At 50.8% G+C, this 19,010-nt stretch overlaps 1 protein-coding gene across 1 annotated transcript in view; it reads right to left on the bottom strand.

Moving 5' to 3' along the window:
• Nucleotides 1-2,132: 2,132 nt before the first annotated feature.
• The window catches only part of KLHL12 (kelch like family member 12), a 30,332-nt gene continuing 13,454 nt past the window's right edge, over nt 2,133-19,010 (bottom strand). Inside the window, exons 6-12 of the mRNA XM_058039886.1 lie at nt 18,206-18,320; nt 14,701-14,807; nt 12,861-13,056; nt 11,105-11,263; nt 9,446-9,544; nt 5,048-5,234; nt 2,133-3,670 (exon numbers count right to left, since the gene is read on the bottom strand). Of these exons, the coding sequence (XP_057895869.1) occupies nt 3,544-3,670; nt 5,048-5,234; nt 9,446-9,544; nt 11,105-11,263; nt 12,861-13,056; nt 14,701-14,807; nt 18,206-18,320 (990 nt within the window). The 3' untranslated portion in view covers nt 2,133-3,543. The remainder of the gene's footprint in view (nt 3,671-5,047; nt 5,235-9,445; nt 9,545-11,104; nt 11,264-12,860; nt 13,057-14,700; nt 14,808-18,205; nt 18,321-19,010) is intronic.

The following is a 19,010-nucleotide window of genomic DNA, read 5'->3' on the forward strand; positions in this document are numbered from 1 at the left end:
CAGCCCTTGTGGACAGTTCAAGAGGTAAATAAAAACCCACTAAAAAGATCTTTGGCCAATTCTTAAGTCTTGGATGGGAGCTTTCTTTGTTGGAAACTCACCTTTAATTCTTCAGTTCTTACTGAAGTTCTTACTTCTTCTCATTTCCCAGGACATTTCCTGACCACTGCACAAATGTATTCTTTCTCTTTCATACAAATTGGTTTGCTGCAAGGTGTTCATTCACAACCAGCTCAGTCAGGAAAACTGTAGTATTTTTAATTTATTTCTGTGACTGTTACTTTATCAGTTACTCTTGCAAAACTCCCAAGTCAGAGGTGGTGCTCCCATGCTTTGCTAGCTCCCTCTACATAAATAAGGCAGAGTGCTTAGTGTTTAAAGAAGAGCTGAGGTGATTATGTGTGCCTTAGCTGCAAGGCCTGCCTTGGTGATTCTCTCCTGCTGCTTCCATGCAGCCAGCAGTGGTAAGGGTGAAAATGTCTTTCAGCATTTTCTGCTGGATCATTCATGAAGCAAAGCTTCACTCTTGCTGGCCAGGGAGATCCATACCATCTTCCTCCCAAGCAGAACATTTTGTCCCTTTGTTTTGCTTTCAGCAGGAGCCTGGACATTTTCTCATCTCCAGCACCAACATGGAGCATTTTGAAGATTTATATTGTGCATTAACTCCCTGGAAACACCTTGAAGTTCCTATTCAAAACCTTCAGTACATCCTGTCATGGAGAGGCAGGGATGGATCTGCTGGTCACATCCTGCTGTGACCCAGTTCTGCTGCTGCTGAGTTTGTGCCCAGCCACACACTGGACACGGCACTCGTGGAGCTGAATCCCCCTGAGCCCCCTGCAGGAGAGCAGGGCTTGTCAGGGAAGGGACAGCAGCCACTGACAGCTCCAGGGGCAGCATCAGAGCCTGGCAGCTCCCCCTGCACCCTGGCAGAGGGCACAGCTGGAACAATCCATGGGTGGCACCAGGGAGTGCTGCGCTCCCCAAAGAGCCTGTTCCCTTCTTTGCTTCCCCACTCCTCACTGGTTAAAGAATGATGGAGCAGTTTGGGGACAGGTGTCAGGAGAGGCTCCTGAACATCTGGAGTGAGTGGTGAGCTGTTTGTGGGGGGACCAGGTAGCAGGGGGAGGATCTGGAGCCATCAATGAGGCAGTTTGCCCTGAAACCAAGAGAATCTGTTTTGCACATGGACAGATGAATTAATGCTGGGCTCCATTCATCCCACATGCCCATGGAGGAAACAGGAGCTGTAATTTTTTGCAACTGCAGCTCCACTGTAACAGTATTAGAATTATGGAATTGTTTAATTTGGAAAAGGCCTCTAAGACCATTGAGCCCAACCATTTCCCCAGCACTGCCGTGTTCACCACTAACCCATGTCCCCAGGGGCCACATCCACAGGTCTTTTGAACACTTCCAGGGATGGTGAATCCACCACTGCCCTGGGCCTGATCAGCCCTTCAGGGAGAGATTTTCCCCAATATCCAACCTGAAACTCCCTTGGCACAGTTTGAGGCTGTTCCCTCTCCTCCTGTTCCTGTTTGCTGGCAGCAGAGCCCAACTCCCCCTGGCTGCCCCTCCTGTCAGGAGCTGTGCAGAGCCACAAGGTCCCCCCTGAGCCTCCTCTTCTCCAGGCTGAGCCCCTTCCCAGCTCCCTCAGCCACTCCTGGAGCTCCAGCCCCTTTCCCAGCTCCATTCCCTTCCCTGGACATGCTCCAGCCCCTCAATGTCCTCCTTGTGAGGGTCCCAAGGCTGCTCCCAGGATTGGAGGTGTGACCTCAGCAGTGCCAGCACACAGGGATGCTCACTGGTCACAGCATGGCAGGTACACACCAGGTGTCATTGGCCTTCTTGGCCACCTGATGATTCATTATTGCTGCTGACTGTCATCTCTGCTCCATGCTCTTCTCCAACAGACCTGGCATGAAATTCCCTCATTGGGGAGTTCTCCAGGCCTGGCTGGTCTCTGTGCACAGATCTCACAGCTGGAGCAGCTGTTTTTCACCACTGGGCTGAAGCTGCAGGGCAGAGACACCTGAGGGCAGCTGCCTGTCTAGCACAGGCTTTGCACAAACCCTCCACACAGCAGTCAGTCATGTCTGGAAGGTGGAGAACAGAAGCTAAACTCCTACTGGCTCAGGAAATATTTTATTCTTTATACTTTCATTAAAAAATAAACATAGGAAACGAAACCACAGAACACTTGTGTGATAGAAACAAACGCAGAAGGTCAGAGCATTGGCTGAAAGTGCATCATTAGGTCATGCTACCACGTCCCTGATCCCACCCTGTCCCCAAGCAAGGAGTCAGCAGGAAGCCCAACGAGCAGCACTACATGGAGCCCAGGCACTGTGGGGCCAAGCTGATGGCAGAGGGGAGCCTGAGCCCCCACAACAGTGAGGCAGGACATGCTGAGCAGGGAGAGCTCCATGAGCTGCTGGGAGCCACTGGTGGAGCCTCACCTGGGCTCACGGGGCAGCCAGGGATAGCAAGTGTCACAGGATGTGGAGTCATGAGACAGGGGAATAAACAGCTGAGAACAAAGGGCGAAACAGAATCCTGGATGTCACTCCAGAACAGCCCTGGAAGCAGAAAAATCCTAGATGAAAGGAAAACCAACACAATGAACTTGAGTGAAAGGCTGCCTCAGGTGTGCTGGGCTCGGGTCTGTCTGGGGACAATCCCCAGTGCCTCACCCAGCAGGACCCTGGCGGGCAGCAGCCACTGTGTCCCTGCTCTCCTGGCCTCAGCTCAGGTGGCCTCCTCACAGGATGGGGCACAGCCAAGCCCCCGGTGCCACACATCATTTGCAGCTGGAGCTGTCAAGCTTTTTGAGGAAACACGATGTGATGAACCTTGCTGAGCACCTGATCAAGAGCACAAACACTGCAGATGCTTCTGTGGCAGGCACTGAGCTCCTCCCCTGCCTCTGCCCGTGGCCTCAGGCTCCGCTCACAGGGGCTGACAGCTTTAACCTTCGACTCCTTTGTGCAGCCCTGCAGACACAGCGACAGCTCAGGGCCCTCACACCTCACCCAGGCTGGCTCTGCAGTGCTGGGGAGCACGCTGCAACATTCAGGACGTACACAATGATTTGAAGCTGGAACACAAGAGCAGCTGGGCTCAGCCTCACACATCCACACGGCTGAGAGCGCCCAAGGACCCGCGGGGTCCTGCGGTGGCTGAAGAGGTGACCCAGGGCTATGTACATGTCCTTGGGAGGGGCCACCAGGCTGCCTGAGACCAGGCTGGGGCAATCTGCTCTGCCCACAGACTGAGCCACAGGAACAACACAGAGTGCAGCTTCTCCTGACCCATTCATCCCCTTCCTCCAGCTTCCCACAGAGCCCCTGATTTCAAATGACTGCTGAGATCACACAGTTATGCACATGCTCTAGTCACAAGCAGCACAGAAAGCTGCTGTTCTGGTGCCTATTCCCACAGCATCCACAACTCTCAAGAACAGTCACTGCAAATCATTTGGGACTCTTCCTCCAGCCGAGACATTTTAGAATGTTTTTCTTTGTGAGTTGCCTCTGCTCACTTCTCCCGGAGGACGCAGACCCCGGCGTCGCAGCGCTGCATCCCCAGGGAGGTGACGACTTCCCAGCTGTCAATGATGGGGTCGTAGCACTCGATGCTGCTCAGCAGTGAGTTGCCATCGTATCTGCCAGGACACAAAGTTACACATGAAGGATGGTGCTGGAGGAAGAGGCTGAGGCATTCAGAGCTCTTCCTAGGAGGCTGGAATAGCCCAAATTACCCAAATTATAACCCCTGCACCAGGCTGCCACTGCTGTCGGCTGCTGCTCTCCTGCCTGCCTGGGCCCTGGACTGTGGCATTCACATTCTCTGAAAACATCTCTTCACCCAAGATTTTTCTCCTGGGAAGCTGAAAAGACTCAGAGAAAAGGAAAACAATTCTTATCTCATTTGCTTCTCCTGTGTTTTGCTCATGTGGAATGTGAATGGAGAATATTTACCCACAGGTTGTTCCAGATTGCAAGGCAAGATGTTTTCTATTACCATCTGTATGGCAGATTATCTTTTGTCAAGTGGGCAGTTTGCCTTATCTCTCTCTCAATGATCACCATCACTCCTCCCTCAGGAGGGGACATCTGCTGATAACAGCTATTGAATGTCACTGCATGGCTGATAAGAACTACAGCATCCCATTGGGAGGTGTGAGCCCAGAGGGAGGAGCCAAGCATTCCTACCCGGATAGAATCTGGAGATTCTGGAACACCAGCACAGCTTCTGCACTGGATTGCCCAGAGGAACAGCAGCTGCCTCTTCTTCCCCTGGATCTTCAGAGGCAGAGACTGCACCTTTCTCCAGGATCCCTGCTCCAGCAGAACCAGCCCTGACACTGCAGGAGGGCTGAGCCACAATTCCAATGGGACTGCTGCCAACACCCTGACCCACAGGGTGTCAGGATGGGTTCTGACTCTGGCAGTGTTGTTCTAGTGCACTGCATTGTTTATTTTATCCTTTTATTTTCTTCCCTATTAAAGAACTGTTATTTCCTGCTCCCATATTTTTGCCTGAGAGCTCCTTAATTTAAAATTTATAGCAATTCAGAGGTGTGGGGAGGGTTTACATTATCCATTTCAGGGGAGGCTCCTGCCTTCCTTAGCAGACTCCTGTCTTTCCAAACCGAGACAGATTTGTTTCATTGGATTCTGGTGTGAGTTGTTTTGACTCTTTGGCCAATCAGGGCCAAGCTATGTCAAGACTCTGCAAAGAGTCAGGAGTTTTCATTATTATATTTTTAGCATTTTAGTAAGTATCCTTTCTGTATTCTTTAGTATAGTATAGTATTCTTTAATATAATGTAGTATTACAAAGTAATAAATGAGCCTTCTGAGAACATCGAGTCAGATTCATCATTCCTGCAAACACCACACTGACCTTTGTGCTGCCTGTTGTGGTTGGGCACAGTGACCCTGTGGGTGTCTCCCCTCACAGAGGAGAGGCCCCGTGGCACGGGCAGCAGCTGTGGGGTCCCTTGCAGGGCATGCAGAGCTGCAGGGCCCTGGCTTACCCGGCGATGGCGTAGAGGCGGCCCCGCAGCACAGTGGCCCCCACGTAGCAGCGCGGCGTGGTCATGCTGGTCACCGTGGTCCAGGAGTCGGTGCGGATGTTGTAGGCCTCCACCGAGGAGAGGTGAGCAGTGCCATCAAACCCACCCACCACGTAGATGTGGTCATTGAGCAGAGCCACGCCGGCCCCTGTGCAGAGAGAAGGTGGCACAGTGACACCCATGAGTGAAACTGGCAGTGTCTCTGTCCCTCAGGGAGCCTCTCAGGAACCCCGGCCAGTCCTGAGTTGGCAGACACTGGGAGGGCAACAGTGGGGAGACACTCTCTGTGCCCTGAGGGTACTGAGGGCTCTCCCGTGCCCTGAGGGTCCTGAGGGTTCTCTCGTGCCCTGAGGGTACTGAGGGCACCTGGGCTGGTCACCTTTGCAGCAGAAGAGACACCAGAGACATTGGTAGATGCTAAAGGGCTGACTCTTAGCACGGGTTAATCCAAGGTTTTATTGAGGGGCTCTGGGGGAGCTCCTGCACCTCAGGGGGCTGTCACAGACATCTTTTCTGAAAAATCCTTTCCTTAGGATTTTTCCTTCTGAGAAGCTGAGAGGCCTCAGGAATAAAATGTAAACATTGATTATCTGCTGCTGTGGAATGCAACAGGTGCATCTGTGATTGGTGTCATTCGGTTGTTTGTAATTAATGGCCAATCACAGCCCAGCTGGCTCAGACAGAGAGTCTGAGCCACAAACCTTTGTTATAATTCTTTGTTATTCTATTCTTAGCTAGCCCTCAGATGAAATCCTTTCTTCTATTCTTTTATATAGTTTTAATGTAATATATATCATAAAATATTAAATCAAGCCTTCTGAAACATGGAGTCAGATCCTTGTCTCTTCCCTCATCCTCAGACCCCTGTGAACACGGTCACAGAGAGCCCCTGCTGAGAGCCCCAGGAGATGTGCCAAGGTTACATTTAAAGGGAGGTGCAAACCCAAAGTAGAGAACATTTTACCAACCAATAAGTGACCCTAAGGGATGGGTACTGGGGGATGGACATTTAGGACAGTGTATGGGGCAAGGCTTGGGGGGCTGACCCCTGGCCTCTGTCTAATCACTCGAGATCCTGGATCAAAGCTTCTAGATGGAGGGATGGGATGCTGAGTGATTGACAGAGAGCCAGGGTGGGGGTTTGGGGATGATCTTAGCAATGGAAAGGGATTACACAGGTTAAGGGAGGGGGGTACAGTCTGGGATAAACCATTTGGAAAAAATACAGGGATATAAAACAAAATTACTTCAAAGTATTACAAAGTATAAAAACACACTACAACAGGCAGCACCAGGCTCGCTGCCACAAGGTGAACAGCTCAATTCCTCCCTCTCCAAAGGACATTTTTTATGCTTGTACCTCCCCTAAAATAGCTGATAACTCTGTCTTCTGTTGTTGTCTCCAATATGAAACATGAAAACACCTCACTCCACCAAACACTGCTGACTCTGGGGCATGGGGGGTCTGGGCAGCACAGCAGCACAGGAGTTTACCTGGGCTGACACCTGAGCACAGGTGTGTGAGCACAGCAGCACCAGGCCTGCTCTGCTGGCAGGCAGGGACAGGCTCCTCTGGTACTCTGAGTCCCTGGTGCCACCCAGCTCCTGGCTGTGGCCTGGAGAGAGCTGCACTCTGCTCCACGCTAAGCTGGAGAGGGATTTCCCTGGTGCTCCATGCTAAGCACACTGCTCCATGCTAAGCTGGAGAGGGATTTCCCTGACATTACTCCTCTGAAGACAAAATGAAAACTGGTTTCTTCACTGTTGCAGAGGCAGAGGTGGCTGGAGCAGCTGCTGAACAGGTGTTCTCACAGTGAAAGCAGACAATAATATGCTGCTCCAACTGGGAATTTATGAAACCAGCAGCAAATAACCCCTACCAGCCTTGGTTCCTCGCTGGCAGCCCCTCAGGTACAGCACAGGAGGACACTGTGACATTACCAGGCACTTGGTGGCCTCAGGGGCTCCTGAGAGCACAGTCAGCCCTGTCAGGCTGTCACCACCCACAGGGAACTCTTGCACTAATGAATATCCTGAAGGAAATGAGCCAGCTACCCTGGCATGGATCTGTTTCTTTACAAACAGGGTATAAGAGACGTTCTGTTCCTCTAAACACATCCTGCCTTTCCCTGCCTGTCCTTGCTGAGAGCCCCAAAACAGCTGGGAATGGCCAGGCTGGCCCAGGGGGCTCTCCAGGAGATGAAGAGACCAAATGCAGGCCTAATCAGGGAAATCAGGGTCCAGCAATGCAATGTGGCCAAGGTCTCTGAGAGGGGGCCTCCCTCCAGAACCTGTCCTAAGAGGTGAAAAGAAACAAGGAAGAAATGTTCTGTGTGAATAAAGGCAAGATTACTCTTAGTCCTGATCTTGGAATTCAAACATCTGCATGTGGATAAATCTTAGAGGGTTTTTTGGGGACAAAAGAAATCCTGCAGGGTCCCAGGTCACCAGCACTCATACCTAAGGTGTGAGTAGTTCGGGCTGTTACTACCAGAGTGGCAGCACCAAAACCTGAGCAAAAAAAGGCCCTTGGGCATGTTTCAGATCCAGGCACTCCAGGTCACAGTGCCAAGGAAGGAGCCACTGAGCCAGTGCTGGGGACAAGAGCCTCACCAGGGTCCTGCTGGCTTGTGGCACCAGGGAGCTCATGCTGCAGCCAAGGCACAGACACTAAAGCCTCCAGCTCCTGTGGGGAGCACAGACCTGGGAAATGCCTTTTGCAGAAAACTTGAACCCTGCTTTTGTCTTGAACTTGGTCTTGCTTGAACTCTGGTCTTGTCCAAAATCAGACTATTCTGGTGCCCACAGCAGGCCCCTAGAGAAAGCCATCTGATCCACAAGCTTCCTAGAGATTCATGGATTGACCTCACATGGTGCCTCTGACCTAGAAAAACCTGCAGATCTCATCCTGTGTTTTATATGTATGGCCTTCCTGGATGTGGAAAGTGCCCAACTCCTAAATCAAATCCACTCTTGGCAGATAAACCAACACTTAACAGGAATATCCCTGTCACAGGAATAAATATTTAAAGATTGGGGTTTTGGTGAATGCCACTGCAGGCACAAGAAAACTGAAATGTTTTGGAACAGAGCCCAGTTTTACTGAGTACCCAGTGCTTGTCCCTAACCAGGACCACTGCACAGGGATCACATGGAGCAGTGCTGCCCAGCTGGCTGTGAGGGCCAGTTATTGCAAGAAGCAGAGAAAAAGCAACTTCAAAAGGGATTTGGAGAGGGTCTAAGCACATAACTGTAAACACTGGGAGGCACACAGGGGTGGAGACACAGAGCAACCTTCCCATGCACACACAGGCAGGGCCAGGGCAGCAGGCCTGAGGCACACAGCCAGAGCAGGAGTCAACACACCTGGGCACACAGGAGCTACAGGAGCCCCATGACAACCCCTCTGAGAAATGAAGGAGAGTTTAAACAGAAAAATACCCCAAAAGTAGGATTTAAACTGTATTTTTGTCCTAGGTACAAGTGCCAACTTAAAGCTTGGATAGAACACCAGGCAGAGAGGCAAGTGAAGAGCTGGTGGGGATAATTATGGTGTGACTGCACCTTTTGTGTAAGCCCACTGCTGGGTGACAGTGCTGTGACAGTGCTGTGGCAGTGCTGGCCCAGAGCAGGGCTCAGGGGAAGGAGCCTGGTAGTCACACCTGCCCTCACCATGCCCCATGGAGCTGCTGAGTGCTGACCCAGTACTGGGGTCAGTCTGTGCCTTGGGAGCTCTTCTCCATGCCAGGCATTGCTCCTGGTTGTGGAAGTCACCCAGCATTTCATCAGCCTCCCTGTAACCTGTGATCCTGCCACTGCATTCCTCTGTACACACCTTGGGATGGAGGCATGTGAAAATTAATATTTCTCTTGGGAATTCAAGCCAGTAAAATCATCCTTTCTCAAAGCCAACCCACCCACTGGGGCCAGAGCATCCTCCAGGGCAGCAGAACACAGCAGCAGTGACTGCTCCCTCAGTGCAGCAGAAGCACACTGACCTCAAGGCACTGTGGCTGTGGATGTGACATCTGGTCAGAGAGAGAAAGCTAGATAAGCTTTCCCATGAATTGGTCTGAGGCAGCTGGAGAGAAAGAATGATAGTCAAGTACTAAACAATCCACAGGTGGTGTTTGTAGTAAGTTGTTTTCCTTAAGGCTGTTTACAGATGGGGGTCTTCTTAATTAGCCAGTGGTGATGGTGGTTTGGTTAAAGGACCAATCAGGTCCCTTATAGTGAACTAGAATATAAAAAGGAATGGGTTCCTAATGAAATTGTTATTAGCCTTCTGAACACACATGGAGTGTGTCACTCATTTATCTGAGTCATTTCTGACCCAGCAGTGACACTGTGGGCTCTTACCTGAGCGCTTGGTGGCCATTGGAGTGACATTTGTCCAGTGTCCAGTGTGGGGGTCATACCTCTCAACAGAATTCAGGATGTTCAGCCCATCGTAGCCTCCTGAAACAAAACACAGGAGCAAACCATGGGGTTCACCTGGGGAGAATGTTTTCTGTGCAGAGAGCAGTACCATGCTCTTCTAGTACTGAAATTACAATCGACTTCCAATCCTTAGGATCTGGTTTAAGCCCAGAGAAGAGTAATAAACATAATCCTATTTATACTGGCCCTAAGCATCCTCCTAACTGCACTGAACTTTTGACTCACCCAAATATCCCCCGACTCAGAAAAACTATCCCCATATGAATGAGGATTCAACCCCCTGGGATCTGCTCGACTCTCCTTCTCAATCCTCTTCTTCCTAGAAGCCATTCTCCTCCTCCTATTCAACTTAGAAATTGCCCTACTCCTCCTGCTACCATGAGCCACCCAACTACAATCCCCTACCACCACCCTAACCTGAACCTCCTCACTTCTCCTCCTCCTTACCTTAGGACTAGTAGGACAACACAGGAGCAAACCATGGGGTTCACCTGGGGAGAATGTTTTCTGTGCAGAGAGCAGTACCATGCCTGGGGAGCCCCAAGCACAGCGTGGCACTGCCATCAGCACAGCCCATCCTGGTGGGGCAGAGCATCCTGCAGCCAGCCCAGGGCCAGCTCTGCCCCACACTGCCCTGGGAGGGCATCACCTCCCCAAACCAAACCAGGCCAGCCCCATGGAGCTGCCTCTGAGCACACTGAGGCCACTGCTGGTGCAGCCCTGCAGATGTGCAGCTCCCAGGTCTGTGCTGAGGCTGAATGGTGTAGGCTGGGATCTCTCAGGAGCTGTTTCACAAGCAGATACTACAATCTGTGCAGCCCAGCAAAGGAGCAGTGTGCTGCCATCCACCCTGGGGAATGAACATGGTTGGTTTAGGCCAGGTTTGGCAGGGTTTGGAGTAATCTGGTCGAATGGAAAGTGTCCCTGCCCATGGGAGGGGGTGGAATGAGATGAAGTCCCTTCCAACCCAAACCATCCCGTGGTTCTATGAAACCAGTGCCTAAGATCTGTGACTCCCCAGGAACAGGACTGCAACAGAGGTGGGTGCAATGCTGGGCCTGCCTTTTCTGGGGCCTAGAAGGTGACCAACAGAAGCTTCAGAGTGCTTTGTCCTCTGGCAATCTCACTATATTCACAGCTGGTGTAGTGCTCTGAAACCGAAATGAGTGCTACAGGAAGAAGCTGGAGAACAGACAGCTCAGGATACATTTCTGGAGCACAACAGCCACCATTGCAGGTGCACTCCCTGTCCCACAGCTACCTGCTTCATCTCTGGGCATTCAGAGCCCAGGCCACACAAAGCCTCAGCTGGCATTTCTTATCCTCCACACTCCTGCCACCTCTCAAATGCAGTATGTGTAAATTGTGTTTAATTTGCAGTGATGTGGCAGCTACAGTCCAAGCCATTGTGATGGGCACAGTGAGGTCAGGCAGCACTCACACAGCTGTGAGTGCCCAGTGAGGTTAAGCCTCCTCTAACATGGACGTGACAGGTTGGGGCTGCTCAGGCAGCACTTGAATGTTCCCTTGGGTAAAAAGGCAGGCTGTGCCCAGCTCAGGGGTGCTGAGGGTACCTACCCAGGCAGTAGATGACTCCATTGGCCACCACGAGCCCTGCTCCCTCCCGTGCTGTCTGCATGTCTCCCAGCATGCTCCACTGGTCGATGTTGGGGTCGTAGCGTTCCATGCTGGTGTGCCGGCGGCTCCCGTCGAACCCGCCCGAGACGTAGATCATGTCTGCAGGGACAGAGGAGGCACAGGCACAGCCAGTCAGCCAGGGACAGAGGGGGCACCCAGGCACAGCCAGGGACAGAGGAGGCACAGCCACAACCAGTCAGCCAGGGACAGAGGGGGCACCCAGGCACAGCCAGGGACAGAGGGGGCACCCAGGCACAGCCAGGGACAGAGGGGGCACCAGGCACAGCCAGTCAGCCAGGGACAGAGGGGGCACCCAGGCACAGCCAGGGACAGAGGGGGCACCCAGGCACAGCCAGGGACAGAGGAGGCACCAGGCACAGCCAGGGACAGAGGAGGCACAGCCACAGCCAGTCAGCCAGGGACAGAGGAGGCACCAGGCACAGCCAGGGACAGAGGAGGCACAGCCACAGCCAGTCAGCCAGGGACAGAGGTGGCACCAGGCACAGCCAGTCAGCCAGGGACAGAGGAGGCACCAGCCACAGCCAGGGACAGAGGTGGCACCCAGGCACAGCCAGGGACAGAGGTGGCACCCAGGCACAGCCAGGGACAGAGGTGGCACCCAGGCACAGCCAGTCAGCCAGGGGCAGGCAGCACCAGGGCCCTCACACATGGAGCAAAGCTACAGCATGGACTGCAAATCACAGAAAACAGACCATGGCACACCAGGAGCCAAGATGAACCCAGGCTGCTCAGCCTGGCTCACAGGCCCAACAAACAAACACAAGTCCCATCTGGCCCTTAAATCTGCTTCTTGCTGATGGATGAAAGAGGATAAACACAATCCAGCTATTTTTTCTCATGCTGCAGAACCACTGAAACACTGCCATGCCCAAACCAAACCCTGCCCATGGTGAGCTTCATGTCAGTACCTCCCCAAAGCCCTCACTCTTTCCCTGCAGATGTTCCAGTCACTGCAGTGCTGGATGGTCACAGCTGTACTGGCTGTCCTGTGCTCAGTGTTGCCCAACACTGTCCCCACCCTCAGAGCTTCCCACTCCATAATCTCTCCCAGAGCCCCTTTCCCCCAGTTCACAGATACATGCTGCAGGAATGCAGCGGAGGCAGAGCTCCTCTCAGGATATGTGGGCAAGTTTTCCATTTCTGCATCCCAGTGATGAGAAGGCAGAATCTCAGGCTCCCCTCCTCCCGCAGAGCCAGCCCACTCTTCACACAGCAGCTCAGGGCACCTCAGGCTGGAGCTGAACAGGCTGCTCTGCCCTGGTATTGCAAATCAAAGGTGACTCTGATGAAGGGGAGAGAGAATGATGCATCTGACTCCATCATCAGAAGGCTAATGAATTGCTTTACTGTACTATACTATGTACATTGTATCTAAACTGGATCTGCCATGCACTCACCCTTGCTCACAACTGCACAGAACTGCACTCATCTCTGATTCTCTCGTGACTGTCCTGTGACAGCCTGACTCACACACACATTCTTGGCCCTGATAGGCCAAGGGAACAAAATACCCTCACTTTGGGTAAATAATCTCCATATTGCATTCTACTTCAGCACAACACAGGCCCAGCAAGCGAGATAAGAATTGTGTTTTCCTTCTTCTGTGCTTGTCTCACAGCTCCTCTCTGTTCAGAGGGTGTGTGAACACCACACCCTGGCAGTGAGCAGGACGTACCTCCAAGGGTTGTGGCTCCTGCCAGCCCTCTCCTCACGTTCATGGGAGCCACAGAGTACCAGATGCCATCCTCATCCGAGGTGTAATCCAGGCACTCCACGGAGCTGAGGCGGGAGCGGCCGTCGTAGCCCCCGATGACGTAGATGCGGTCGTGCAGCGACACCGTGGCCACGTAGCGCCGCTTGCGGGTGATGCTCTGTGACAGCAAAACAACACTGAGCTCAGGAAACAACAGCACTGGGCATGGAGACCAACCCCTCACAGAAACAACACTGGGCATGGAGACCAGCCCTGCCCTTCACCCTCTGCTGGCATGGAGACCAACCCCTCACAGAAACAGCATTGGGCATAGAGACGAACCCCTGCTCTTCACCCTCTGCTGGCATGGAGACCAACCCCTCACAGAAACAACACTGGGCATGGAGACCAGCCCCTCACAGAAACAACACTGGGCATGGAGACCAACCCCTGCCCTTCACCCTCTGCTGCTGCTCCTTTGGGAAATGACATAGATGTGGTCATGCAATGACACCATGGCCACGTAGCGCCGCTTGCGGGTGATGCTCTGTGACAGCAAAGCAACACTGAGGTCAGGAAACAGCACTGGGCATGGAGACCAACCCCTCACAGAAACAACACTGGGCATAGAGACCAACCCCTGCTCTTCACCCTCTGCTGCTGCTCCTTTGGGAAATGGCCACTGCCCCAGGGCAGGCAGCTCTATGGATTTAAAGAGCACAGCCTGAGTGACTGTGCCTGCCCCCACCTGGCCGTGCTCTCTTCTCAGGACTGTGCCTCTTTGCACTCAAATATTTCATTTATCCTGTGCTGCTGCATAACCTCTGATGCATTTGGGATGATTTTGTTAGCCTCCTATTACAATGGGAAAAAGTAGGGACTCTGAATATTTGATGAAGCTTTTAGCCTCCAAAAAAGATCAGAATCTTGGAACACCAGGTGATACTGAGTCTGCCCTGACTGGTGATACTGAAGAAGAGGCAGTTCTCCACACTGGGCGTGGAGACCAACCCCTGCTCTTCCACCTTGTCCTGCTGCTCCTGTGGGAAATGGCCACTGTTCAAGGGGAGGCAGCTCTAAGGATTTAAAGAGCAAAGTCTGAGTGACTGTGCCTGCCTTCCCCAGCTGTGCTCTCTTCTCAGGACTGTGTCTCTCTGCACTCAGATATTTCACACTAAATGTCATTTATCCTGTGCTGCTGCATAACCTCTGATGCATTTGGGATGATTTTGTTAGCCTCCTATTACAATGGGAAAAAGTAGGGACTCTAAATATTTGATGAAGCTTTTAGCCCCCAAAAAAGATCAGAATTTTGGAACACCAGGTGATACTGAGTCTGCCCTGACTGGTGGTACTGAAGAAGAGGCAGTTCTCCACCATTTCACACAGATAAAGGTGATTTTAATTTGAGTAGGAATATTCCTCAGTGCAGGAATTCTCTCTTCCCATTATGCTCCAAAACACTGCAAGCAGTGGGATCATGCAGCAGCCTTAAGACTGCACTGATTACACGGTTCCTATTGACATTCCAATTATCATCACTAACCTTAAGCTTCACACCCCTTCACTAAGAAACATGATAGTTCTCACTCCCACAGCCAAGATGTGGGTCTCTGCAGGCTCAGCTGATCAGGTCTATGACAACAACCCCCTCTCCCTCAGTCACTCTGCATTCACCATGTAAATCTCTAAAGAATTTCTGTCAGAAATCCTCAGCAGATTGCACAGGACAGCCCAAGGAGGTTGTCATCCAGCTGGTGCTGCAGATCAGTGTTTGCTCACAGCCTGCTCAGCCCAGTGGTGCTCAGAAGCATTCCCTTACCGGCAGGAAACTCCACTCCTGGGTCTTGGGGTCGTATTTCTCCACCACATCGATGGGGGACTGCTGGCTGCCGAAGCCGCCGATCACCAGCAGCACCTCGTTAGCTCCTGAGGGACAGAGGGACAGCAAAGCCAAGTCAATCCCTTCACAACCACAGGGTCACCTCAGGGGAACAACCTGGAGAAACTCTGAGCCTTCCCTGGCACAAAGCTGCCTCTAAATCCCTGTTTTTGTCTTGGCTCTGGAGAAGGGACCTAACCTGGCTCAGGCACTCACACTCCCTTGTCACTGTCACATTTTCTGGAAAAATCCCTTCACTAGGATTTCTTCTCCTGGTAAGCTGAGAAGCCTCAAAGAGAAATGAGAACAATAATTATCTGATTGCTTCTCCTGGGTTTGCTGCTTTGGAATGTGGTCTGGAGATTGTTTACCAACAGATGCATTTGATTCGTTTCATGTGAATTGTTTTTACTTAATAACCAATCACCATCAGCTGTGTTGGACTCTGAGGAGTCAGTCATGAGTTTTTATTATTCATTCTTGCTAAGCCTTCTGTCTGTATCCTTTCTCTTTCTTTAGTATAGTTTTAGTATAGTATAGTATAGTATAGTATAGTATAGTATAGTAGAATAGAATAGAATAGAATAGAATAGAATAGAATAGAATAGAATAGAATAGAATAGAATAGAATAGAATAGAATAGAATAGAATAGAATAGAATAATAAATCAGCCTTCTGGGAGCATGGAGTCACATTCCTCATCTCTCACCTCATCCTGGGGAGTCTCACAAACTCACTCCCTCTGTGCTCAGTAAGAAAGAGAAGGGAGAAACTCTTCAGAGCATGTGGCAGACAGTAGACTGAGGTGTTAGGAGCTGGCTGCTGGAGGGCTGTTTCTCCTAACATCAGAGGCTCTTTGAAAAGACAAGCTGCCTCAGAGACAGGTGGTGAAATTCACTCCTTTATATCTCCTTTTGTATCCTTTCTGCTATTTTCCCCAAACCTCTCACCACCCCACAGAATCTGTAGGAGAATGGCTGCTTCCCTGCAGCCTCCTCACAACACAAAGTCTCCTCTTGGTCTCAAGTGACATCCAGACCTGATTTAGGGGACTTTGTTCACCACATAACTGAGAAAGAAGTCAGGCTGTCTGAAGCTTGGAAAACCAATTAAATATTTTCCCAGGAATTGCCTCTTAAATCTTGTGTATTTTATTTCAAAATTGCATTCCCTCTATTTTCTCTGAGATGAATTCCCTGAATTTATCTTATTTCCTCCATGACTGTTAGTAACAGCTGTGACCTGGAGAGTTGTAACTTCCCCTCTAATCCCTGCCTGGAAGCCTCAGGCTTCTGTCTCAGGTTTAGAACAGTTCAGCATCCCCTCCACTCCTTGGCCCTTTCTGGAACAGGGAGTTTATCACTAGAATTTAGGACTGTCCAGCCTTTCATTGCACAAGGACTGAACATCAAACAACAAACATTTAACAAGAGTTTCTCTGTCACAAAGCAGAAAAGCTGCCACCTCAGATGAAGAATAATATAAAAAATAACTGGGAAGGATTCACAAGAGCTCCAACATCCTGGAAAGCCCCCCTTCCAGTAAGAAAGCTAAAAGTGCAATCAATTCAGCTCCTCCCATGAAAGTTAATACATGCCTTGATCACAGTTGAAAGTGACCCATTGCTGATATCAGATGGTATGGAATCAATTAAAACAGGTAGGGCTGAATCCAAAGCATGAACCTCAACAATAATGTGCAGTTTTAACCCATAAATCAGACAATAAAACAGTTTTTAAATGTCATTTTTATCAGGCGAAGTATTTCAACTAAGAATAAAATGAAATTTGTTTTTCTAAAATCACAGAATCACAAAATGGTTTGTGCTGGAAAAAAGTTTAAAGCTCGTGTCATTCCATGTTTGCACTATCCCAGGTTGCTCCAAGCCCCATCCAGCCTGGCCTTGGACATTTCCAGGGATGAGGCAGCCACAGCTGCTCTGGGCAGCCTCACCACCAGGGCCTCACCACCCTCTCAAGGGACAATTTCTTCCCTACATTTCCCCTCTTTCAGTGTGAAACCATTCCCCATTGTCCCATTGCTGCAGTTTCTGATGAAGAGTCCCTTTCTGGCTTCTTTGAGGTCCCTTCAGATACTGGAAGGCTGATGCCATGACAGGCTGAGCTGAAGTGCAGCTCTTTTCAACTGGCACAGGAATTCCCACAGAATGTGCTAAGGCCTGGACTAGGCAGGAACAGCATAACAACATTTCCTTCAGGCCAGAGAGGTCTGATCAGTGTGTCTCTGACAAACCTGATCTGCCCTCCTCCTTTTGTGGTTAAAAAAGGCCACAAAGGGATTTTGGAATCTCTCTCCACCACACCTGCAGTAGCACTGGAGACACACAGGGAGGATTCCTTGCAGGGAGAGTGGTCCCTGCTGGCACTGATGGCAGTGCCCTAGGAGTGCACCAGGACACAGGCATGGCACAGAAGAAGCCAGTAAAATCCTTTTCCTTCTTCTGTAGGTCAGTCCTACTTTTATGTTGCTCTTGAGTGCTCACAGCCCAAAGACAAACATTTTCTGTACAATTCAGTGACCATGCTTAGTAGAAGTTACAGAAATAAAGGAAGATATCATTTATTCGCCTTAACAAGGCTAGGGAGAAAATAAAAGGCACCTCTGAAGGGGAAGAGGGACATCTCCATCTCCCTCCTTGTTGCAGAATGAGTTATTTGTCGGGGATGAGCTATTTGTTGGGTGCAGGGAAAACTTGGGACTCTCAATGTGAGAACAGCAAGCTTCGTCTATTAAAAAAGCATCAGACACTTATACAACAAGTAATAAGCTCATAAATACTCTGTAATTTATACTGGCTATTAGCTACACTACAACATCAGCTCTTCCCCATTCTTTAAAAGTTACATCTCTCTTTTCTCATATCTCTTTCACTATTTGTTATCATACTACAGCTAGACTCAAAGACACACTATCTTGCAAGTACAAAACTTAAAATTAGCCACAGCCTTGTACTTTTCTAATTCTTAGCTACTCTCCCAACACCTCCTTGCACCTTCCCCTGTTCAATTTGCTGTGGAAGCTTGCTGTCACTGTAAGGCAACTGCCACTCACCTCACAGCTCTACTTTGAACTCTGATTCCTACCTCTTCAGATAGGAAGAAACTCTTCCCACACGTCTTGGACAGCTGCATGCTGGGACAAATGTATCGGCAGGCACCAGGTACTCAGGAGACTGGTTTTGAGGCCACAGCAGGGCCTGGGATTAAAGGCAATCAGCTAGACCCCACATTGGCACTAAACAATCATACTCTATAAAAGAGGCACCTCTGCCCTTTGTCCAGTCCCCTCTCTGTCCACTGGGGACCACGGCATGACAAATTACTGCTGTGAAGAACACCAACACAGTCACAAGGCACTAGAAAAGGGCTAACACAACACTTGCCAGTGCCCTGGCCCCTTCTCAGGCCCTTTCCCTGCTGCTCACCCAGACGTGCTCGTGTCCTGGGTCCCTGCATCTGGCTGCGGAGCTCGGGCCGAAGGTGGAATTTCTTGGCTTCGTCCACGAGGTCTCTGCACTGCAGGCTGCAGCGGATGAAGGGCTGGCAGGGGAGAAACATGAGTCACTGCTACATGCAATGTATTTTAAGAAACCTCAGAAGAACTGTCCTAAAGCCAACTCTCATCAGCTCAGACAGCATGAAAAGGACTCGTGTGCGGGCCCTGGGAAATGCAAAGGCAACTGAAGATGCTGAGCAGATCTGGCTCCATCCTCACAGTCTGGTACTGAAAGCTCCCCAAAGAAAATGGCTGCATTGGAACACTAAGGAAAAGCCACTACTGCTCCATTTAAGCCAGCAGAAGTATGACTAGGAAGGGGAACTGGCAGTGAAACCACCCTTGTTCTGCCCCACATAACCTGTCCTGCACCTGCCATTGGAGAAGAGAGGCACAGCACAGCACAATAAAACTGTTTAGCTGATTTACTGCCCTGATCACTGGGCACACGGGGACATGGAGTTGTGAAGAGGCAACAGGAATACTGAGGTCTTGTTGAAGAGTGAGGGGCATTCAAGGACAGCCTCATCTCCTTGCACACTGCTGTGTAATTCCCTTCCCTAGCCAAGGGCCTGGACCAACCTCCTTTCAGCTCAGCACTCATTTTCCCATGGCTGTTGGGTGTACATGCTCATGCTGCTTCAGTAGGTTCAGATTTACCTCTACAGGCTCCTGGTGTCTGTGTGAGGCAGCCACATGGGGCCAACACTCCACTCTCCACACTGCCCCAAGCT

The sequence above is a fragment of the Melospiza georgiana genome, chromosome 23, assembly GCF_028018845.1.
Source record: "Melospiza georgiana isolate bMelGeo1 chromosome 23, bMelGeo1.pri, whole genome shotgun sequence".
Taxonomy (NCBI): domain Eukaryota; kingdom Metazoa; phylum Chordata; class Aves; order Passeriformes; family Passerellidae; genus Melospiza; species Melospiza georgiana.